General features: G+C 36.9%; 1 protein-coding gene across 13 annotated transcripts; it reads left to right on the top strand.

Moving 5' to 3' along the window:
* The first annotated feature begins 7,506 nt into the window (after positions 1-7,506).
* LOC126725710 (topless-related protein 4-like) lies at positions 7,507-23,545 on the top strand. 13 transcript variants are annotated; one of them, XM_050430558.1, is made up of 13 exons: positions 7,507-7,675; positions 7,838-7,886; positions 8,984-9,062; positions 11,499-11,622; positions 11,697-11,795; positions 11,992-12,129; positions 16,092-16,190; positions 16,272-16,442; positions 16,546-16,674; positions 16,774-16,869; positions 19,054-19,254; positions 22,753-22,919; positions 23,016-23,545. In XM_050430558.1, exons 4-13 carry the CDS (start codon positions 11,542-11,544, stop codon positions 23,197-23,199), a joined length of 1,365 nt encoding a protein of 454 aa, XP_050286515.1. In that variant the 5' UTR covers positions 7,507-7,675; positions 7,838-7,886; positions 8,984-9,062; positions 11,499-11,541; the 3' UTR covers positions 23,200-23,545. The 13 variants fall into 13 exon arrangements, with proteins under 13 accessions (XP_050286515.1, XP_050286516.1, XP_050286523.1 ...); XM_050430559.1 differs by having other exon boundaries at positions 11,992-12,135; positions 23,002-23,545; XM_050430564.1 differs by having other exon boundaries at positions 7,508-7,675; positions 8,984-9,027; positions 11,598-11,622; positions 11,992-12,135.
* The last annotated feature ends 1,023 nt before the right edge of the window (positions 23,546-24,568 follow it).

Raw genomic sequence — 24,568 nt, 5'->3', positions numbered from 1 at the left:
TCTGGGGAAACCAACTACTTACAAAGAGAATACAAGTTTTGGACAGAACGAAGGCCTTGTATGGTTCTCGGACCCAAGCCGCTGGGGAAACCAACTACTTACAAAGAGAATACAAGTTTTGGACAGAACCAAGATCTTGTATGGTCCTCGGACCCAAGCCGCTGGGGAAACCAACTATTTACAAAGAGAATACAAGTTTTGGACAGAACCAAGGCCTTGTATGGTCCTCGGACCCAAGCCTCTAGGGAAACCAACTACTTACAAAGAGAATACAAGTTTTGGATAGAACCAAGGCCTTGTGTGGTCCTCGGACCCAAGCCTCTGGGGAAACCAACTACTTAAAAGGAAAAACTACGTTACGTGGACCTTAGAATCTCCCCGAGGAAAACTCTCCATTAACAATTGGGTTAATTCCTGAACTACATGGATTCTCTAGTTTTCCCTCGGATCCTCAACACCAAAGGGACTAGTACGGAATGGGGCAACATGTTTCCAAAAGCATAAGCGAAGTCATTCAATACTCGGTCACCCCCTCGGATGAATTATTTAGAATTTGTCGTTCTCAAACAGTATTCTCGCACTTATTACAGAACGTTCAACCATTATCTCGGTTAGTTTCCTAAGTTCAACTTACTATGAATTGTTATTATTATGCCTGGTAGTGTCGGCAAATTAGAATTAGTTGGATTGTATTTCAAGGGTTCTTGCTTTAAATATCGCCGAGAAGAAACAAACAGATGGAGCACACCCATTCACAAAGTGGTGTTGCCAAAAGAACAGTATTCAAAACAAGTAAGTAAGTTTCCATTTTTACTAAAACAAAGAAACAGTACAGTGTACAATGAAAAGCTGGAATCAGCTTATGTCAGAGCTCACTACATAATTGGAAAGGAAGATACAAGAGAATAAGACAAAGCAGAAGAGGCAGTACAGACGAGAGGTTGGCTTCTAAAGCTAACCACATAACCAAAAAGAAAGAAAGATACAAGAGAATAAGATAAAGCCGAGGAAGTGGATCAGAGGAGAGGTTGGCTACTGCTCCAAGACCTTGTTCTTCCTCAATGCTTTTACATGCCCATAACTCAGGCAGCAAAAGAAACCCAACTTGAGCCTCACACCGCTGAAGGAAAGGTGCAGGGAGCCGGAAGTTGAGAAGCCTTCACCAAAAATTTGCCTGCGACAGGGTAGAGACGATGATGGCGGAGAATCTTTCTTCTGACACACCAAAATTCTGGCATGAACAGAACCTGCTTCGGATTTTGACTAGAAGAGGGAGAAACACCCTTTCCCCTCTGTCGAAGCGGAGTATTCTCTTGAATTTATGCTTCCTTTGCCCGTACCTCACTATTCTGAGTCTCAGGAGGACACGGCGCCTCTGTGGCGGAGAGAGTTTCTTCTCCCCAACCCTCGCCTCAAACATGTTATGCTAAGGGGGGATAGCACTGGATATGGGAGTTGTGATTTGGGAGGAAACTGAAGAATTGGTGCGTAGGTGAAGCAACTTTCTCTCCTATTTATTTAAAGAGATAAGGTGGTAGCATTTAATTCACGCAGCGTCCCAAGAAACGCTACAGACAAGATGGCTCTGGCTCAATCTCCAGCGCCACCTGCAACCATGGGATTAAAGGAGTCTCGGGAAGGTGCACCTCGAACACTGGGACGCCAAAAAGTACCGCGTGACCAAAGACTACAGAAATACCCTATAAGTTGTGGGCCTAGTGAATTCGCGGCCCAGGCCCGTTCTGCATGGGGGCCCAGGGACAATGGCCCACGCCGAGGAATAGCCGTTGCCGAGGACAACCTCCTGCTCGGCACCTCGCGAAATACCTGAGGAAAAGGAGAAACTGAACTACAGTCTTCGGACTCAAGCCTATGGGGAAACCAATTACCTAGATGATAAAACTAGGATTTGGACAGAACCAAGGCGTTGCGAAGTCCTCGGACTCAAACCTATTGGGACGCCCACTACTCGGACGGGGAAAGCCCTCGGCTCAAATACTGTAAAATGTTAAGGCCGATAAAAGTGTTAGGATGATGGCGAGACGCCCCACTATTTGGTAGCCTATGGGGACTGTTCATTCTTGCGAGGGATATGTCTTCGGATGATTATCTCCTACACCGCATAGAGCATCCAATTCTAATCTTGGCATTGTTTTGGGTAAGTATCGTTATTCACAGATAGGCATTGCTATGTCAAATAATTCTATTAAAGTTATGGTGACATCTTTTTATTAGCAAGTATTTTGGCCTTAGTTGTCATTTGTTCAAATGCTATATTATTGGGCCGAGCAGCGCTTGTAAACTTGTAAAAACATAGAAATAGAACATGCGAAGCAAAATAACCACAATTTTTATTAATATGAAAAATTATTACAACGTACAAAGAAGGGCCTAAACAAGCCTATACAAAAGGTGAACTGCCGAAACAACAATAACATCCGTAATACGGATAAGTAAACAGTCAGGTGTCTTTTAAAATCGTCTTCAAAGTCTCTCCAATCTCTGCCTCAGTATTGCTCATATTGAGAGAAGAACCTTCTTTAGAAAAAGATGAAGGAGAAGGAAGAAGAGGATGGAGGAGATGAATGAGGAAGATGGAGGAGATGAATGAGGAAGATGGAGGACATGAGGAAGATGGAGGAGATGAATGAAGAAGATGGAGGACATGAGTAAAAGAAGGAGGAGAAGAAGAGGGAAAAGGTGAGAAGGAAGAAAGAGAGGCAAAAGGAGGCGCCAGTGAACGAAGAGAGGAAGAAGTAAGGGCACTTAGTCCCTGCCCCAGTCCTGACTCCTAACACACTGGTGCCATATTAGATATGCTCATGAGAGAGCGGGTAGTACTGATGATGTGTGTCCTCGGCTCAGTCACGCCAAAAATGTGATGTGACGAGTCCCTGCTTCGGATTTTGGCTGAAAGAAAGGCGAGACAAATCTTGAGTCTCCGCCATCCTTGCCCTGACCGAGTCATTTCGAGTTTCGTTGGAACATAGTGTTTCTGGGAGGGGAATAGTTTTTTCATTGCTTATTACTACGGTAAGTGTATTTCAGGTTAAGGTGTAACCGGGGAATAAAGGTAAACTCCGGAAGGAATCTAAGGGTTTCAAACTTTGGGGGGAGTAAAGGAATTCATTTGTGGGAGAAACAACTCTTGTTTCTTCTCTTTATATAGGGGACGAAGAAAAGAGTACTTAATGAGTTCAGGTCTCCAAGGAAATCTGCAGACATGAATACGCCCGTTTCATTCCCCCATGCCATCAAAAACCGTTGAACTTGGGAGGTCTCGTAAAGGGAAGATATTAAAGACGCGCTTCAGATAACCAAACGGCATAAACGCATCGTGCGCAAATCAAGGGGAACATCTTGTAAACCGGTACATTCCCTGGGAAGGTGAAGAGTCGCCAGCGTCAGTCAAGGGCTGAATTAAATGAGCCATAATAAAGGCTCGGTATTATCAAAACCCCCCTCTCCAACTAGGAAGTCGGACAGCAGGGTTTTGAGGGGCTATTGTGGGGCCCAGCAATTTATGGGTCGAGCCCATTTATTCATGAGGAGCCCTAAGGCCCAAGCCGAAGAGGGTTACAATCCAAACTCAATAACGTGAAGCACAAATTGGCCCGGAGAAGCAGCCGAGGACAGTGCAGTCCTCGGCTGACCCAAAGCTCCACCAAGAAGAAGGGCAAAAACGGTATAGGAACAAACTTGAAAGAAAATCTAAAATATCTAGGAAAGGCTGCCCTTACTACCTGCCCCATACCTAGCTCTGCACCTAACAGAGCCGTATGCTTTAGCTTTATCAACGACTCCCTACGATTTTTGTCTTGGACTGACGGGACAAGTATCAGTGCTGGAAAGGTTGACCCTACACGTGGACGAAGGAAAGTGAATGCAGGCTAGTATAAAAGAAAAAATAAGTAATCTAGAAGGGGGGCTGGGGGAAGACTGGCCAAGAGGGAAGGGCTTCCATTCCACCTCCAGGAGAAAGACTCCAAGGGTGAAGACACCTCAATCACACGTGAGCACCACAGAAACCCACCGCTGGGTAGCCGAAGCCTAGCCTTTCTAATCCACTCTCTACAAATGATATTGTCTAGGCCCATTCACGCGCGAACCCAACACTACTGCGGTTCGTCGCGGGACGTGACCCTACAATTAACCTTAATCCTAAAACATTTGTAAGAATCATTGTTTACTGGTGAGGGTATTTATGAACTTGAAAAAAAGTTAAGATCAAAGAGGGGACTTTTTTATATATATATAATATACAAGAGAAATGTTTTGCCGCATACTTGTATCCAACAATTGCTAGTTTGCTACATAATGAGTTACATGACAACAAAAAGAAAGTAGTTGTTGCATAATTTATTAAAATTTGATTTAAAATATATCATTTCTTGATTTATATTACATAAAACATAAAAAAAAAAAAAAAAAAAAAACAAACAGAACAAAACAAAAAACTCCTAACGTTCCAAAATATTCTCAAAGTATAAAAATACAACAATTCAAACATAACAATAAAGTTCGCAAAGTAGCCAAAGAATGAAAATAGATTTTTTATAATTATATTTTTTTATCCAAAAATAAAAATTAAGTGCCAAATGGGGAGGAAATTTTGGATTTAGCATTATTTTAGCAACTATTTCATTAGTTGGTTTGCAAAATTATTTTACAAACTAGCATCTTGAGGTTTTGAAACTTGAGTTTGTTCACTAAACTCAAGTTTCTAAGCCTCGAGTTCCAAGTTTTGATGAGGAAGAAAAAATCCACATTGAACTAAAGACTTGAGTTCCTGCTGTGGGTTATGATGGGTCTTCTTCTTCTTTCCTTTTTTTTTTATTTATTTATTTTTTTTATGGAACTTGAGTCTTAGATATTTGAATTCCACATGAATTATTTTTGGTAAAACTACACTATTAGTCCCTAAAGTTTACCTTGTGAGCACAATTAATCCTTCAAATTTCAAGTGGGTACTATTAGTCTCTCAAGTTTCAAAATTTAGCTTTTTTTTTTTAACTACAGTTAGTGTTACTATTTATGTCGCTAATGGAATAGTGACATGGCATTTACATATTGATGTGACAACTTAAGTGTCAAATGCCAAGTCAACTATTTAATTAATAAGGTTGTTGCATATTCTTTTAATTGACTATTATTTATTATAATGGAAAAAAAAAAATTGATTTGCTTCAGCACCCTTTCTCCTTCGCCGCTTTCAATTCTCCAATTGAATCACTGGAGCACCTCAAAGCCAACAAAAATCGTGAGTATTGAGTTGAAGATATCCACCTTTGAGCAGACAAAGTCTTATAAAACTAACTCTCTCTCTCTCTCATTCAAATTCATTAACCATAAATCCTTTCTTATTGATGGGAATAGTTTATGATTGGGTGCAACCATGCAGGAAACCCAACATAGATCTGTGCAATAAAAGGCAGTCGGTGATTCCCACGAATGTTGGTTGGAGGAGGGATAAATAAAAAAAGGATTAAAGATTTCTAATGAAATGGATTTAAGCCTTTTCATGTTAATTATAATTATAGATCCATTGGAAACAAAGCTTAAAAGCAAAGAAACATAGAGATCTTTAGAGATTCGCCACTGGTGGAGATCCATGGAGATTGGCAAATGATAAAGAGGTGTTTGTGCTGGTTGATGCGGTGGTGACAATAGCCATTTGGATTAGAGGGAAGTATGGCTAACGGCGGCAACAACAATAGTGATAGAGGCAGCGACACCCATTAGCAAAAGAGGAAGAGGAAACTTGGGGTGGTCATAGGAAATAAATAATCGAAGAGTTTGGAAATATTTTTAACAAAATAAAAAAAAAATAATGACTCACATGCTAAAGTTGCTAACCTGGCAAATTTTCCAACGTGGCTATTACAATATATATAGACTTAATAGTTTGTAAAACACTTTGAAGTAAAAAGTTGCTAGGCCATTGTGCTGTTAGGCTGCGTTTGAATCGACTTCAAAGTGATTCCGGAAATGATTTTCCGGAAAATAGGTGTGTTTGGTTGGTCCGGAAAATTCTATTTTCCGGAAATTGAAATCCGTTGACTGAAAAAAAAAGGCTTTGACCACGGAAATGAATTTTCGTTCCTATATTCACTTCAAATGAATTCCGGAAAAAGGGAGAGAGCGAGCGCGCATGAGGAAGGTGAGCTCCAGTCCAGTCTGATGATTGCCGGCGAACCCAGTCGAGCTCTAGTCCGCGCTGCCGATTGCTAAGCGTCGATCGCGATCATGCTGTGCTTCGCGAGATCGCGATCGACGCAATGCTTCGCGAGATCACGATCTTGCCGCGTCGATCACGATCTTGCCGCGTCGATCGCGATCTCGCCGTGTCGATCGCGATCGCGATCTCGAATCGCGATTGACGCAGCAAGATCGCGATCGCGCCGTGGATCACGATCTCGCGAAGAAGGCGAGATCGCGATCGACGACGCGATCGATGACGCGGTCGTCGGACTGAATTTGTCGTCGTGGATGATTTTTTCCTGGGTTGTGGCTTGTGTTTTTCTGAATTTGTGTTTTCCTTCTTCTTTTCCAAACACCAGAAAATATTTTCCGGAAAATTTTTTGAAGTGCAATCAAACACCATGGAAACATTTTCCTTTTCCGGAAATTAGCATTTCCGGAAAATATGTATTTTCCGGAAAACGTTTTACAGCAACCAAACACAGCCTTAGTCACATAGGCAATAATATTAATGGTAGTTATAAAATTACTAATAATGTTCAATTTTGAAACTTAAGGGACTAATTGTGCTCACTTGAAATTTGAGAGACCAATTGTGGTCATAGGATAAACTTTAGAGACCAATAATGTAGTTTCGTCATTATTTATTTACGTCAGCTTGGAATTCGAGTCCTTAAGTGTGTATTTGGATACCAATAAAAAAATTAAAATTATTTTACTATAGCTTATTTTTGCTACTATTCATAACTCCACTACACTTTTTGATACTATTTATAGGTCCCACTATACTATTTCAACTAACTTTTACTTTTATCTACAGTACTTTCAGTAATAAGTTTTCAGTTTCAACAAAATAAGCGGTATCCAAACAGACCCTAAAACTCTATTTTTTTCACTAAACTCGAGTGTTTAAGGGTCGAGATACTATTTTGCTAAAATATTTCAAAAACAAAAACATGCTAATTAATGAAATAATTGCTAAAATAATGCTAAATCCAAAATTTCCTTGCCAAACAGGCCTAAAACTCGATTTTTTTCATCAAACTCGAGTTTTTAAGGCTCGAGATACTATTTTGCTACAATATTTCAAAAACATGCTAATTAACGAAATAATTGCTAAAATAATACTAAATCCAAAATTTCCTCGCCGAACGGGGTTATTTCAGTGTTTTTTTTTGGTTCTCAACTCCTGTGTTATTTATCCCAAAATCAGGTTTATAAATTTTTTTTTTTTGAGAAAATGAATACACATTTTAAGAAATGAAAACAAAATACAATAAATACCTTTTCCTTTTATCTAGTATCCGATTAAAATGAAATAAGAAAAAAGAAAAGAAGGGAAAAACAAAAAGAGAGAGAGAGAGAGAGAGAGAGAGAGAAACAGAGGAACTAAAAACACTGGCATTTCCGAACGAGTGAGAAGAAAAAGGCTGAATAGAGACCGTACTGAGAATCTGATGATCTGATGCCAAAGGTGAACTCTTCTATACCCATCTTTTAATAAAACCTTTTTTTATTTTAGTTGTCATGTTCTTGTAACACGCTTCAGTTTCTGTTACTAGTTACTTGAGTACAATTGGTTTTAACTATTTGCATCTCTAAATTTTGTTTCAATTTTTTTTGTATCTTAATGCAGGAGAAGCTGGACTCACAAACTTGTTGAGTGGGTTTTATCCAACACTAAAGTAACACCTTCATTTTTGCCAAATCTTAGTTTTCATAGTCCTTTTTGCAATTTTCCCATGTGTATATTTTCACATACTCCAAATTCTTCATGGGTTTTGTGAATTATGGTGATCTAAAAAGGTTTCCTTCTTTTTCTTCACTATTTAGTTTTTTTTTTTTTTTTTTTTTGAAGAGTTTTTTGTTGTAATATGTAATATAGTATTGAAACAAAGTCTGGCTATAGATGTGAAGATTCTAACTTATGTCTGCCTAATCACATTTTTAACTTCTATTCAAACAATCTAATAAATCATATTTCAGCCTAATCCCATTGCTCTGTATGTTAAACTTTTTTCTGTGTTTCATGATGATTTGTGTTTAAGGTAACTTAGACTTGGTGTCCTTTGTCACCTTTTGCTATTCCATTTTCATTGTCTTTCACACTTTCAGTGTAGCTTACCAGACTTTATGATAAGAGTGACAGCAGGAGCAATACCCAGAGCATGAAAGCATCGATTTTTTTTTTTTTTTTTTTTTTATATTACAGTAGTCTATGCAGCCATATTTTGACATAATGTAAAAAAGAAAAAAGAAAATTTTAATTTGAGCAAAACAAACAATTGGCCTTGGTGGCTTGTAACATTATTGTAGTTTCGAATTAGAAATGACATTTTTGAGCTTTGTTGATACCATGAGGGCACCCCCGATGCATGCTTTGTATCTTAATCTACTTAATTATGAAGAACATGCTTGCCAATTGTCTTTGTACTAAATGGAATCTCACCCCCTTAAGTGAGGGTTGAGGTTCAGCTTATGGTTCAACACTCTGCCTTTATCTAAGTTGTAGATTTACCTACAAAGAAAAATGAATGAATAATGTATCTAATTGAACTTTGTGAGGTGCATATAACAGATTGTTTATCATTACTTTCAACATAGTAATATTTTCTTAAGACAGATGAATGTTCAAAAACAGAAAGCAGGAAAAAAAAGAAAAGAATTTTTCCTTCCCTACTATATGGGATCTGTTGCAATTAGTTTTGTTCCATGCACCATAACCAGTGTCATTCAAACTTTGACAAGTACCACATATTATTGAATTATATTCCATTTGCAGGTGAAGTCAGTTGAATGACTGGATTTCTACTTCAGAAGCTACATGTGAGTTACAGTGATCAGCTTACTTTTTCATTTTAGTAAGTTGAAATTTGGAAATTCTCAATTGTGTTACAATGCTTCCGTAATATACTAAGAACCTTCCCCATAGTAAAATTTTCTTTTATTAGTGGCCTGCATCTGAAACTTTATGAAACCACATTCTACTAATAAAAGAAAAGAAAAACCTTTAGGAACCTCTTAAAGATTATATAATCTCATATGCTTCCATCAAATGCATGTAGATTTATCATAGACCTCTGAGACAATTTATTAGTGAATTTGATATATGATATATTTACATTTGTCATACATTGCATATAAAATTGTTGATGTTAACCTTGTTTGAATTTGATATATATAAAATTGTTTAAGCGTACTATTTTAGAATTTAAAGGCTCGTCAAATGTTGTCATCTTCCAATGGGACCACATCTTCGACTAACCAACTTTCATATTTTTCAAAAGTGTCAGTTCCTTGGTTATGGGATTGTTTAATTTTTAAGAAATGGCTCTCCTATTCAAATTCCTAGAATGGCTTAAACAATCTTCCCTTCACTTCTTCTATTCTCCCTCAAGTGCTTTCTCTCCTTTTTTTTTTCCTGTCATCAGAGGCCTTTTTTAGGCTCAAGCCTGTCACCTATGTCATCCCAAACTCCAATCCTGTTTCTATAATCAAGGGCAACATAATTGAGAAATTATTGGAGTTCAAATAAAATTTGAATGAAGAAGAAATGGAGGAATTGAAAATTATATATGAAGTCAGTCTCCTTGGATTAGATTACACTAGTGGTTTCTTCAATAAATGTTACTGTGGACTGTGGAAGCTCTTTATTGATGGAAAAGCATAGACGGACTCTTGCATGGACAATTCAGATTGGCAATCCTATGAATACTCACTTCCTTATCACCACAGATTCAACTCTATAGTACTGCATCCTTTTCATCAACTTGGTCTTCATCCAGTTTGTGTCCCATCACTCATTTCTCACATCCATCCCAATCATTATTTAGTAAATTGAGGTGGTAACTTTTTAACAAGGATGTGAATGAGAACCATCATACAAATAGTAAATTGTGAATGGCAATATGAGATCAAATTGGATAAGCTGATTGGCCTTGCATATCTGAGTGATAGCATAAATCATCTTCATAAGCGTATGATCACCATTGTTAGTTAGTGTTGTACTTGCAGAGTGGATAGGTAGAACATAAATAATCTTCATTGTGCCATTGCTAGGGATTTGTGGTCTACGGTTTTCTGTTTATTTGGTGTCTCCTAGGTCATGTTTTACCCAGTGAAAGACCTCCCACCTTTTTGCAGAGGCAGCTTCAAAAGGAATCAAAGTTATGATGTGTGGAATGCTATCCCACTATGTTTGATGTGGTCTATTTGGAGGGAACACAATGTTGGATTGTTTGATTGAAGCATCCTTCATGTGAAACTCTTTGTTCTTAGATCTTTGTTTGTTTGGTCAAGGAATACTGGGGATGTCTGTTCTTCTTGTTTAGAGTTCATGGATACTTGTAATTTAGGTCTTAGTTGTTTTGTTGCTATTGTATACTTCCCGTGTACTTCAGCTTCGCACTTTTGTTTTCAGGAAAATCTTATTACTTATCAAAAATAAAAAAAAGAATAAATAATAATATGTGGGACAAAGATCTAAGCTGAGCAGAATAGCAGATTGCTTCTGAACCAAGAACAGAGGACTAAGTTAATTGTAAGAGGTGTGAATTTTCCTGTCAAATGTGCTTCTTGAGCGTTTGAGTTTATTTTTGGAATGAGCGTGATAAATAGTTATATGCAGGCCAAAATTTGGATTTGTATCCCATATTCCTAACAAAGGTTGTATGTAAACACAAGAGTCAGTTTAGTGTAGTAAATTCAGCAAAATATGTAGAGTTCCTGGAGTTAGGATGATTGAAATAATAAAGCAAAGCATTACAGTAGACAATATACTCAATGTACCCGAAAAAAAGGGTTCACATGCCGCTAGTGTGTGCATATATCCACATGAGAAGGATCCAACTTTTCTATATTACTATCAGGTGTGTATCATACTCCAAATCTTAAGATTGTTGAGTTTTATGCACATTCACCATATGACAACACTAAAGGTTGTACACTATAATCCTAAATGCATTTCTGCTATAAGTTATTTACTTAAAGCATTTGATCAAACAACAAGAAGATTATGAAAATTGTATGATCACAAGCTACTTAACTAATTTACTACTAAAATTCAAATGTCAACGACCTACATAGGGTTAAGTAAAAAAGGCATTTCTTAATATAAGCCCTATTTGAATAGAAGAATCAATTTCAGTCATTCCTAATGCAGCCATGCTTTGTCTCAAGTTCTGTTAAAAAGAAGGAAAAAGATCCCTAGTTCAAAGGTTCTTTGTGCATGTTACTCTGACTTTTAGGCTTGTCTTTGCATTTCATTTAACAAGGGATAATGCTGGCTATATCAACAGGGAGAATGGAATCAAAGAATTATTTTTTTGTTGTTGTGGCTGAATGAATGGAATCAAAATACTTGCACATGCTGATGGGTATGGCTTTTGCTTTGACAGAAAGGCTTCTGCAACTGTTTTGCAGGTACTCCTTTCTTTTAATTCTTATAGCAACTTCAAATGTGTACATGCTTGTTAAATGCACTCTTTATTTTGCAGGGAGCAATAATTCGCACCTTTGGTTCTTCCAGTTCAACTGCTGGAACAAGCATTGGGGTTGCAGATAGAAGTGCACTGATGACAGTGATGGCTGGACAGGTGAGCTCGATGCCTATGTCATGTCAATAGTTGGGATGCTTCTTTGCATAGGAGTTTTAAAGTCTTTATAATGAGTGTTAAATTTTCTCATGATTTATAATATATATAATTTTTTTCTGAGCATATGATTAAATCATCATTGAACCTTACTGAAATTCTTTTTGGGGTTCAATTTTTAATTCTTGATACTTATTAGAATGGAGATAGCCGACGTTTGCCAGATATGAAACCAAATCATACTGATGAACTGGAGAAATCTAACACTTGGATGCTGACTGATTTCAATAAACCGTCTCAGCTTCGTTCCCTTCGGCTTCCTGACTGCCTGATGCCTGTAAGGGTAATTATCTGCTCCCTGCCCCCCAAACAAGAAAAAAAAAAAGCTCCACCGAAGTTAATATGAAGTATCCCAGTATGCTTGTCTCTCATCATTCTGCATACAACTAAACTTTGGTTTTCTAGGTAGTTGGGCCACTTTTCTTTTTCTTCTTGTTTTTGTGTGGTTTTTTTTCCCTAGTTTGAGTTGTGCCAACATATTTTTATATTTTCTGCTACAATTCATAATGGAAAAAAAATATTCAACTTAAGTTATTGATGCCATGATCTTTGATGACTGTATACTAAGGGCACTTTTGGTAAACTATAATAGATACTGTAATGTAATAGATATTCTTATGGCATAACTATTCAGTTGTTTGGTTATGTTTTTATTACAATGAATAGTTATTCCTTATGAATAGCTACTCTTCAAAATGAGGAATAACTATTCTGATGCGGGAGATGAAAGAGAATTATTATTTAATATTATTTATGTTTGCAAGTCAATTGTATTTTTATGTTTTAGGTCCTAGTAGTTTATTGGGCTTTTAGTATTTTAATTTAGAAGTAAGGTTATTTTTGTAATAAGGCAATTAGGGTTTCCTAGCCAGCAAGGGTATTTTTGTAATAAGGCAATTAGGGTTTCCTAGCCAATTAGAACTAGGGTTTAGTAATCCTTTATAAGCAACCTATTGTACTCCTTGAGGAGACAGTTGATATTTTAATGAATGAAAACAATGGCCGTTTGGTCTTTCTTTGGTCTGGTGCTGACTCCAGGTCTACCCTAGGTGCTGACTCCTAGTGGTTTCCCCGCTTGATGCTGACTCCAAGCAAGGCCTAGGTGCTGACTCCTAGGTCATATCTTTTATTTTTCCGTTATTTCAATTTTGTTCTGGTTGTCCTGCGTCATATTCCTTATCAAAAGTATTGAATATCTATTCTTTCACTTTATGTAATAACTTTTTAAATTTTTTTCCTAAAAAGCCATTAGTTGCCACATCTTTAAAAGGAAAGAAAATAAATTTTCCTTATTGTTAATTATTAGCTCTATTTTGAACACTCTAAAATAAGTGTATTTTAGGAAATTTGACTTAAAAATGATTTAATTACACATTCTTTTTATATTCTACTAAATTGTGGATGCATATTCAGGAATAGTAATACTTATTACATTCCAACTTAATGTATTCCTTGTAATACTTATTCCTTTTCTCATGTAATAATCATTATAGTGTGCCAAACGTGCCCTAAGAATGTGAGGGGGTCTTGACTCTTGACCCATTTTTGGGGAAAAAAAATTGATGCTTACATGACTGCCTAATGCTGCAAGTTCAAGTCCATGTTGTTAGATTCACTTTGGATTGCCCATGGGTAGTTGTTCTTGTCTATGATGATTTGATAAATTATCAGCATGGCTGGATTAGTAATAGTATTGTAGGAAGCATGGGCAGATCACATCTGGGCAATATAAGTGCTGGGCATATCTAACTCTTGTTGTGTGGTTCCATACAATAGTGTTGCTGCCTCAAACTCGTGTTCTGCTTGTCAAGCCATAGACTAAGTTATTTAATATGACATATCCATGAATCCATTCTTTTGATGATAATTTCATGGCAATTCTGTGGTGCTGGGGCACTAGTGCCATCCATGAACAAATGCAACCTTTGCTGCACTCTTTTTGTAGACAGTTACATGTATGACCACTGAGAGAAATTACATTGTAAGTTATCAGATCACAAGGTTTACTAGTGCTATTTATTATAGATCAAATGCCCTTGAAGTCTTGTTAGTTTTCTCATCATCCTATACAACACATATTATGTTACTTTATTTACTTTTATGCTTGGAACACTATTCTGCTGGGTGGTTTTGGCTCTAGTCTCTGCTTTACATCTTGAATGCATCCACATTAGCTTTCTTTATTTATCAGCTCCTCCTACTTCTATGTGAGATATAAAACTAAGCCGGATTGAAAGTGTTGGATTAATGGAAGATATTATGATTTTAAAGTGTCATGCTTTTGATGATCCTGTCTGCCTAAGATTGTTTGGTACTATCAGATGAATCCACAATGATTCTATGTATATGTTTGGTGTTGTTGAAAGAGCAAGTCTAACGACAATTTATATGCTGTATTGGGTGGTGCCTGTTTCACTCCATCCATGATCTCAAGCACTGTAGCATCTGGTGTACTTGGGTTTGATACTAAGTTGTACACTAATGGTTATTATATATAATTATATGTGTCTGGTATATACCAGGAATCATTTTTTTTTTCTTCTCTGGTATTCATTGGGTGCTTTTGCAGCCGTGTCTTATCAGTACCCGTGTCCGACACAGGTACTTGGCCATTTTTTGTGTCTGTGCAACATAGGAAATGGGCATATATCTGAAGGGAGGGAATATAATTATTTGTTCTAATTAGGCTCATTTATTCCGAAATTAATTTCCAAAAACTTTCAGCTTTGATTCTTGTTAGGCTCTCGTACATGGTAACCCATTTCATAGTTGTTATTCAATTTTTACCTAAAATTTAAATAAATATCAATAATCTAGGGACACAACAAAAATTCACAACGATTTTGCGACATTCCAAAATTAGCCTATCACTTAACACATGGATCCACACAATCTGCAATTAAATTTCTTTTTTAATTATTCCTGTGTGAGGTGGTAGGCTATTTTGGAAATGTTATGAAATTTGTGTATTATTGTAGTGTCCCTGGAAGGACTCAATAAATATTTCTTTTTAATGGAGTATTTTAAAAATAGTTTTTGATTATAAGCATGTTGGGTCCTTTTAGGCTCTAACTGGCCAAATTGATGTTTAAAGTACATGGTAAATATCCTATCAAAAAAAAAAAAAAAAGTACATAGTAAATAGCAATTATTAGATTATATACTTCTATATCTGTTTTCAATATTATAGAATGTTCATTTCATTATTGTTTTCAAAATAGTAGGTTGGCAAGTGTATTAGTCTACTGTCAAACACTTGCTGGTTTATATATATATATATATTATAAGTAAATGATTTTATTAAAAACTACCTCATGACAATTACAAAACCTAAGATAGCCTAAAGAATTGCAATGAAAGAATGGTTTACATTTACTATTTGATACCTAAAATCCCAAGCAATGTTTTTGAAAACTTGTTGGTGCATCCACAGCGTGGTTGGAGAACCAATTTTTTCTTTGGAAGTCTACGGTTATGGCAAAGCTTAGCAATAAGTGTACGCGGTAGTTAACAAAATTTTTATATTTTATTGGTGATTCTAGACTAACTTAGTGATTCTGCAATTGATGGGTATGAGCCATGGTTGTGGGCCTTGGGTTTTCTGTTATAAGTAAGTGAGTCTTATTTAGTTTAGAGGTCTTTATGTGTGGGTTTTGGTTAAATATAATTAGGCTTAGTGTACTAGTCAAAGTTGAAATTGTAGTTCTACTAGAACTTAAGATTTAGAGTCATTGTACTCAAACAAGTAGAAGTTGATAAATAAATCTTGGGAGTTTTGAGTATTGAGGCATGCTGGCCTTATTATTCTTTTTCCTCCATTTCTTCTCTCTTTCTTGCAGTTTTGTTCACCCACACTATTGTTCATTGTTCACACAGTTACTGTTCGCTCACACCATTCATGTGCATTGTTCACACGCACTATTCAAAGAATGTGGTTAAATTTGATTTCCATTTCTCTTTGCCTTTTTTCAACCCAAATCAAAATGTTTTCTCATTTATTCTAAAACCATAGTCATTCTTTAACCCTAACCTTTCTACTAAAAGGTTCCAAATCCTAGATCTAGAAATCCTAAAGTTTAAGTCACCACAGGCACACGTAAACAAAGTCTCCCATTTGTCCTACATCATATATTCTACTTCTACAATGAAAAAATGAGATGAAAGTAAGAGGTGCTCAAGTTAACTGTATTATTTTTTATTTTTTAAATCCTAACTCTAATAGTTCTTTCTCCATTTCAGATTAGTAGGTTGACATATACAAATTCAGGAGGTGCCATTTTGGCATTAGGATTCAATGCTGTGCACAAACTTTGGAAATGGCAGGCAAATGAGGGGAAGGTATGGATGCCCTTGTTGTTGAGGGAAATATGTTGTTATTGTAATACACTTAGCAATTCACAAATGCTTTGCTCATTGTAGGCAACTTCTAGTGTGCCACCACAATTGTGGCAACCTTCGAATGGAGTATTGATGACAAACGATATGAATCCTGAAGATGCTATTCCTTGCTTTGCTCTTTCAAAGAATGATTCTTATCTTATATCAGCATCTGGTGGAAAAAGTTCCCTTTATAATATGATGACATTTGAGGTAATGGCAATGTTATCTAATATCTTTCCAGGGGTCTAATTTCCTGGGGAGTTTATGATAAGCACATGTACCAATATTATGAACCTATGCATTTCTTGTGTAGAGGATGACAACATTCATGCCTCCACCACCTGCAGCAACATTTGTTGCTTTCTACCCACAAGACAACAACATTGTTGCCATAGGCATTGATGATTCTTCTATTGATATTTACAATGTCAGATTTGATGAGGTAGTAACCTGAACCATGATCTATGTTGCAAACTAACATGAAAATGTGCATTTGAATTTTAAATAGTGACAATTAAAATTTTTATGTGGTGTTGGATAGATCAAAAGCAAGCTCAAAGGTCACCAGAAGAGAGTAACTGGCCTTGCCTTTTCTAACGTTCTAAATATTCTTGTATCATCCGGAGCTGATGCTCAGGTATATTCTTCACACAATAAGAAGGAATGGAGATATAACATATAAGACTTTCTCTCTCTCCCTCTCTCTCTCTCTGAGTGTGTGCGCATGAGCATGTACCCCTCTTTCCCTTTTCTTTCCTTTCTATTCAATCCACCCTAGAAAATCTCTATTACCAAACAAACCATTAGGGTCTAATAGAACAATGGCCACCTGTTTTAAGGAAAAATCCTATATTCTTTGTTGCCTTTTTAATTTGAAATTTTCACATTTAGTAGAATGATACCTAGAGGTAAAACCTTGGTGCGATGGGAAGTGCTCTCTGCCCAAGCGATATGGTGTGGATTCACATTTTATAATCAACCTCTCTAAATTTGGGGGTAGGTTGTCTACCAACCACCTTTCGTAGATTCCGCAGAAGTGAGAATCTTGTGCCCTAGTTACAACCTTTTTTAGTAGAATGATTCCTGCTAATGTATTATTATTAACTTATAGTAGCCCAATTCAAATATTAGGGTGCATGAGAGAATGCCTCAATGAAAATCAACAAAAAAAAGGATAGTTTTGTAATTTTGAAAGAGAAAGAGGACATTTCTGTACTTTTAATTTCAAATAAGTTGGGCTGAGCTAAGCCACCACAAACATCAAATTCAAGCAGGAAAAAAAGGAAAAAAGAAATGAAAAGGTAAAACATAACCAAAGCAATTGAAAAAATTGCCTTGCTTCTTCACCGCTAGGGCTTCTGGATCACACTGTTGGCCATAGGTATGGGTTTATTTTCTTAAATTACTAATTTGGTCTTCTAACTATTGGGCAAAGTTCGATTGGTTTGTCAACTATTAATTGTGTTAATTTTGTCCCAACTAAGTAAATGTTATCCTTGGGTCTCCAATCCATTTAGATATGAATGGAATTAATTGTTGAAAATGACATGATTTTGTAATTTTTACACTTTACATAATAAGCTTTTGACATATGTTCTATTTGTCAAATAAGATAATTTCATTAACATTTGATTGGAGAGGAGATACAAGGATGAGATTGACTTATTTTGAGAGGGACTAAGCTGACACAATTTATAGTTGAGGGACCAAATTGACATAATTAATTGTTGAGGAACCAATTTAAACTTTACCACAATAGTTTGAGGACTAAATTGGTAAGTTAAGCTTTTTATTTTGTTCTGTCTTATTTCTATACTTCTCTCACTCTCTCACACCTCTTTGGTAACTATTTCTCATTCTCACCTTATGGACAGCTCTCTTTTACTTTGTTTCTTCTTCTTCTTCTTCTCTCTTCTCTCAATTTACAAATGGTTCCTTTTCGAAATAGATTATTCTCAGACTAATTAATAGAGCTTGTTCTTAGATTAATTATTACATATAGTTTAAGTTCTAAATGTATAATAATTACATGTAGAATTTGGCACCTTGCTGCACTTAGGCTAATGCCTCATGCCTTGGGCAATACAAGGCCTTGGTGCCTTAAGGCTGCCTTAGTCTTTGACTATATTGGTCCCTGGATGTATATAAGAAGAAAGGGGTCAAAGGTAACAGGTCGAGTCTAGAAATTATGTTGTGATATTGGGGACAGAAGTCCAGTCTGGGAATTCGTTTCAATGGAGGAGGTCAACTGTCAAAAAGTGCTAATCTGTCTAATAAATTAGGCTGAAGTTCACTGAAACTAAGAACTAGTTGAAGCTTTTAATTTTTTGGAGAATATTTCAGGAACATTAATTTTTTCTTGGTATCTATTATATATGTTCAGTCAACACATTTGAATCTAGAGGAAAAAGGTGTCCAGCGCAGTGGAAATTCTCTCTTATAGACCTAAAGCATGTGTGTTTTGGATAACATATTTTTACAAGTGTGTTCTACAGACTGCTCTGTAGACTGTAATATTGCTAACAGTGGCATCTGCGGAACAGTTTTCCAACACAGTTTTGAGTCTCTTTTTTGTATTATTGTGACTGCAGTTTTTGTGCTTCATCTATGGGTCCATTTGAGGTCCATGAGTAACTTGGATGCTCATTAAGATGTACATGCAATTTCTCTTTACTCCATTTAGGTGCAATTGCAGTGCAAGAAATGAGAAATATTCTTCTTATTGAGTTGTTTCCTTATTTTATGTGCATGGGTGACAGACATGAAGAATTATGAAATATTATTTTTTTATTAATTTTTTTTTTTTGGAACTGATTTCCAGCTGTGTGTATGGAGCATGGATGAGTGGGAGATTCCCTGGGAGAAGCAGGCTAGTAAATTCTTGCAGATTCCCCCTGGGCGTGTATCATCTCCTTGTGCACAGACCCGTGTTCAGTTTCACCAAGACCAGATACATGTGCTGGCTGTTCATGAAACTCAAATAGCCATATATAAGGCACCAAAGTTGGATTACCTTAAGCAGGTCTGTGAGGCATTGCATAATTGTCCTTTTAAATTCTCTACTCTACCAGCAGTTAGGGAATGGACTCCTAGCTCATTTCCTGTAGTCCTCAGAAGTGTAGGAGAGAGAGCAAATGAGGCAGTGCCACAGTGTCACTTATTTGTGTTAACCAAAACTTATAAGAGTTTGTTTGGTTAGGTGATTTAGGAGTTTAAAAGAGCATTTTTAAAACCCAAAATGCCATTTCTCAACAATAACTCTTTATAGCTTTTTTTAATTTTACTTTTTTATAAGTATCTTTATAGCTTTTTTACAAATGCTCATTTTAATCCCAAAACACTGTTTCGCAAAAACTTATACAAATGCACCCTAAATATGTAAAAGTATTGATGGGTTTTGTATTCTAATTTTTTTTCTGAGTTCATGATAGTATTGTTTGACTGTTGAGTCATCATTAGTGTGAATATTGCTTGTTTTTGTGAGACAAGTCATCTGGTGTTTTCAACATAAAACATTTTCATATAACAGCTTTGCGTGGGATTCTCTCTAGATTTGAGGAGATGTCAGGGCTAAAAATTAATTTAGGGAAGTCTGAATTGGTTCCAGTTGGGGATGTGCCTAATCTTCATGAGCTAGTGGAGATTTTGGGCTGTAGGGAGTTGGCTCTTCTGCTGAAATATTTAGGTCTTCCAGTGGGTGCTTCTTTTAAAGATAAGACGATTTGGAATCCTATTTTGGAGAAGATGGAGCGAAGGCTAGCTGGTTGGAAGAGGTTGTATTTATCTAAGGGGGTTAAGGTTACCCTTATTAAGAGTACTCTCTCTAGCCTACCTACGTATTTCCTTTCTCTTTTCCCTATCCCAAGCAAGGTGACTAAGAGGATGGAGAAATTACAAAGGGACTTCCTTTGGATTGGTATGGGGGACGAGCATAAGATTCACTTAGTAAATTTGTCTAAGATATGTAGGCCAGTGAAGTTTGGAGGGATGGGCATTAGGTGTTTGAGAAGGTTTAATTCTACCTTATTGGCCAAATGGTTGTGGCACTATGGTTTGGAGAATGATGCCCTTTGGAGAAGGGTCATTGGGACGAAGTGTGGGAATGAGAAGTATGGGAATGAGTAGGGTGGTTGGTGCACAAAATTTGTGTTTGGGGCATGTGATGTTTGTTTGTGGAAGTTCATTCAAAGTGGCTGGGGGAATTTTTCCAAGTTCATTTAGTATGAAGTGGGTGATGGAACTCGTGTGAAGTTTTGGGATGATGTGTGGTGTAGGGATCGTCCTCTTAAGGAGGTGTTTCCAAGTTTATATAATATTAGTAGGACAAGGGATGCTTCGGTCTCGAAGGTTATGTGCTTTGTAAATGGGAGAGTTTCTTGGGACATTCAGTTTCGTCGTTTAGTGAATGATCAAGAGTCACAATCTTTGGATTCGTTTATGGTTTTGATCTATTCCACAAAGGTGTAGGGTGTTGGTTCTGACAATCTTTGTTGGAAGCCAGTCAGCAGTCAAGGTTTCAAGGTGAGTGGGTATTATCATTCTATTTCCCCTTCTATTGGCATTTCTTTCCCTTGGAAAATGGTGTGGCAATCGAAGGTTCCTCATCGGGTAGCTTTTTCTCTTGGACTGCGGCTTTAGGCAAGATTCTAACTATAGACAACCTTCGGAAGAGGCATTTTGTTGTCCTTGAGTGGTGTTTTATGTGCAAAAGGTGTGGGGAATCTGTAGATCATCTCCTCCTTTACTGTCCTATAGCTTGTTTGGTATTTGTTGGGTGATGCCTCAAAGGGTAGTGGATTTGTTGGATTGTTGGACATGCAATTTCAGGTGTCATCATAATATAGTTATTTGGAGGCTTGTGCCGCACTGTTTGATGTGGTGTATCTTGCGGGAACGGAATTCTAGAAGTTTTGAGGGTTGTGAACGGTCCATGATTGAGTTTAAGTCTTTCTTCTTTTTTACTCTTCTCGAATGGTGTCTTGTTTTACCATCTTTTTCTTGTTTTTCCCTTCCTGAATTGCTAGATCTTTGTAATTTGGTTTCTTGATGTTTTTGCCTTTTTGTACATTTCCTATATATTGGGCTGTGTGTTTTTTAATAAATTTTTTATGTTACTTATCCAAAAAAAAAAAAAAAAAAAAAAAAAAAAACATTTTCATAGGGTAAATGAGTAAATGTTAAGTAGAAATATTTTTCAAGGGCAATGAATTTTTTGGTTGTTTGGTTTGAAATCTGGAAAATTTAGCATTTGGTTGCATTGAAAATTTTTATTTTAAAACCAACAAAAACCACAAGTTGGTAGTCAGTGTTGGTTGTGGGAATAGGGGTTGGTAGGAGTGAGGGGGTGGGGTAGGGAGGTGGGAGCTGGTGGTGGGAGTGTAGAGGAATAGGGGAAAAGTGGTGATGGTAGCGTGGAGGTGGGGGGAGGGTGGTGGTGGTGGTGGCATAGGGGAGTGGGGAGGGAGGTTGGTGGTGGGCGCATGGAGGAGGGAGCAAGGTGGTGGCAGTGCAGCTAGCCAGTGGGAGAAGGGAGGTGGTGTTTGTGGGATGGGGGGGAGTGGGAAGGGGAGGAGAGGAGAGGAAGATGGTTTTTATGGTGCTACAAAGGAGTTGGGGGAGGTGGGATTGAGGAGGGTGGGGATCTATGAAGCACGGGTGTGTTTCTGGATTTGGGGGTGGGTGCGGGTATGAGACTCGGCAAATTTTGAAAAATTAGGGTATGGGTGCGGCGATTAAAAAATTATTAAAAATATTTTCTATATATTTTTACTATTAAAATATATTTAAAAAACACATTACTATGGCCTTGGTTCACAAAACAAAGAAAGAAGAAGGCAAGAAACACAAAATAAAAAGGAAAACACAAAAGAAGCAACAAATATTCAGAATAAAATTGAGGAATGACAGATTTAGGATGTATGGGCTCCATTCAAAGCCGATTTCGGCTGTTCTGGCATGATTCAAGGCCAATTTTGGCCATTTTCGGCCGTTTCGGTTAGTTTTGGTCGCTGGCTGATACGACCTAATTCTAGCCGAATCGGAGCCAAGTCGGAACGAATCCAAAAAAAAATAAAAAAAAACTTAGACGCGGCACTGACGCACGGGCGCACCCTGCGTTGGACTCCAGTGCGGCACCCTCCCAGCCGCGTTGGTGCTTCATAGGTGGGGATAAGGCACTAGGTTTAGTCTAGAAAATGGTTTATGCTATGAAGGGTAATTTTCTTGGCCATGTAAACGTTTTCCATTGACTAGCAATCTCCATTGTACTAAATATTGGGAAAACCTGAAAACATTATTCATTAAATATTTTATTCCCAAAAAAATGGAGCCTTACTCTCAACTGCATTGAATATAGATGGATGCATGCTCAAAACTGCCTGGTTTTTATTCAATGTATGCATTCTCAAATCCGCCTGCTTTTTATGCAGGGAAAGCAGGTTATTTTTTGCAGTATTGGTAATTTTCATGTTGAGAATAGCTTTGTATGACTATGTTTATTAAGAAACTTTATCTGTGACAGTGGGTTCCCCAAGAATCATGCGGTTCAGTTACAGATGCTACATATTCATGTGATAGCCAGTCAATATATGTAAGTGTTGAAGATGGAAGCGTGTGGGTTCTTACTGCCACAATGCTCCAACCGAGGTCTCGGATTAGTCCTGATGCATATTTTCCTTCTAATCTCAGGTTCTGATTAGCAATATATAGTTTTACAAGTGCTGATAATTAATGTACATTTATAAACTCCATGTTTGCTTTTTTAATGAAGCTATTGTTGGACAGCTCAAGGATTTATCCCATTGTCATTGCGGCTCATCCGTCTCAACCTAATCAGTTTGCACTTGGACTTACTAATGGTGGAGTATATGTTATTGAGCCTCCAGAATCAAAGGGAAACTGGGGTGTGATACTGCCTCTTGAAAATGGTGCTGGGCCTAGCTTCAACCTTGCAGCTGATTTGGAATGATTATGCCAGGCTTTTACCACTGATTTATGCATACCTCATCTCAATGAGTCCCTTTTTATTCCAGGGGAAACAGCAAATGTTTAGGTTTCTTAAGTCTGTTTAATGCACAGCTATAACATTAGGCAGGTGATTTAAGATGGGCAATTCTTCCATACACATTAAAGAGGTGGTACGCTAGTGTTAACATAATAGAAGAGATATAGGAGAGCAGTCATTACTTATTAGGGTTGATGGAGAGATATTTCCTCTCAAATGTATTAAAAATAGATATGTAATCTATCTTAATTCTACAAATTTTTTTCATGTAGTGGAAGGTATCTGCTTGATCATGAACAATCCTTTGCAAGATGGATTTGTTCTCCACTTCATTCATTTATTTCATTATCGGATGTAATTGATTAAGCATCCTCATTACCTATTTGCTTTAAATTGTAAATGCAGCGCATCTTCTACGTTCTGGGCTGCACTATTCAAATTGAGGATGCAATCATCAATGTTGCAAATGTTCAAGGCATGACTGATTCCATCAAATTTGTGGAATGTGGAAATGTTTATGTTTTCTTTCTCGTTTTTTAACACTTGGGATGTGCGGTTGTTTGAATACAGTGCAGTGCAATTACCATTTGACGTGAGAAGGAAAAGTTAAAAAAAAAAAAAAAAAAAAAAAAAACCCCACTAGATAGGGTCCAAATTGACAAAAGTGAAAATTTAAGGACTAAATTGAAATATAGTGTAATGGATAGAGATCAAATACGTAGTTTACTCAAAAAATTTAGATTCAATTCACGGAATTAGATTAAAAAGTGATTTATTTATTTAAAACTTTTAATCACATTTATTGAAAGTGATATTGTATTGGATCTCAATCTTGGGATGTGTAATTTGATATTATGTTGCCACTGCTAGTTTTTCCAATTTGAAATGGTTTTCTGAGAAAAATGACGTTAAATGAAAGCAATCACTGTTCTGTTTGGAGTTTGAACTTCTTTAAAGCGCTAATTATGCTCAACATTGTATTTTTGCATTCCCTTGATTCTGAAACTACACAACATTTTGTTTGTGCAAGCTCTTCTGCCTTTTGCTTAAAGGGATGGAAAATTGGAAATGAAGTTCAATCTTTCTCTTGATGCACAAATCTCCAATCTGTGACTAATCCTTTGTACGGATCTCAATACGTGACTAACTCCAGCAACTTTGAATGATGTTGTTAGTTGCAAAGTTCTTTACTTCATCAATAATGAAGATTAGGAAGAACTTGGTTACAAAACCCATAACATACAAATGCAGTAGCTTCTCACAAAGAAAATAAATCTCTAGGTCTTGTATCCGTATGTAGCAGCTTTTAAAATAAGCCTTATATATGTCTAAG

Source organism: Quercus robur, chromosome 5 (assembly GCF_932294415.1).
Source record: "Quercus robur chromosome 5, dhQueRobu3.1, whole genome shotgun sequence".
Lineage (NCBI taxonomy): Eukaryota > Viridiplantae > Streptophyta > Magnoliopsida > Fagales > Fagaceae > Quercus > Quercus robur.
The sequence above is the reverse complement of the archived record's forward strand: the minus strand, read 5'-3'. Positions and strand labels throughout refer to the sequence as shown.

What these genes read in the sequence shown, in the direction of transcription:
- LOC126725710 (XM_050430554.1), top strand. Translation starts at nt 11,542, where the DNA reads ATGAATGGAATCAAAATACTTGCACATGCTGATGGGTATGGCTTTTGC. An exon ending in CTTCTGCAACTGTTTTGCAG is followed by an intron (nt 11,623 to 11,696) that starts GTACTCCTTTCT and finishes TTTATTTTGCAG; the next exon opens with GGAGCAATAATTCGCACCTT. An exon ending in TGACAGTGATGGCTGGACAG is followed by an intron (nt 11,796 to 11,991) that starts GTGAGCTCGATG and finishes GATACTTATTAG; the next exon opens with AATGGAGATAGCCGACGTTT.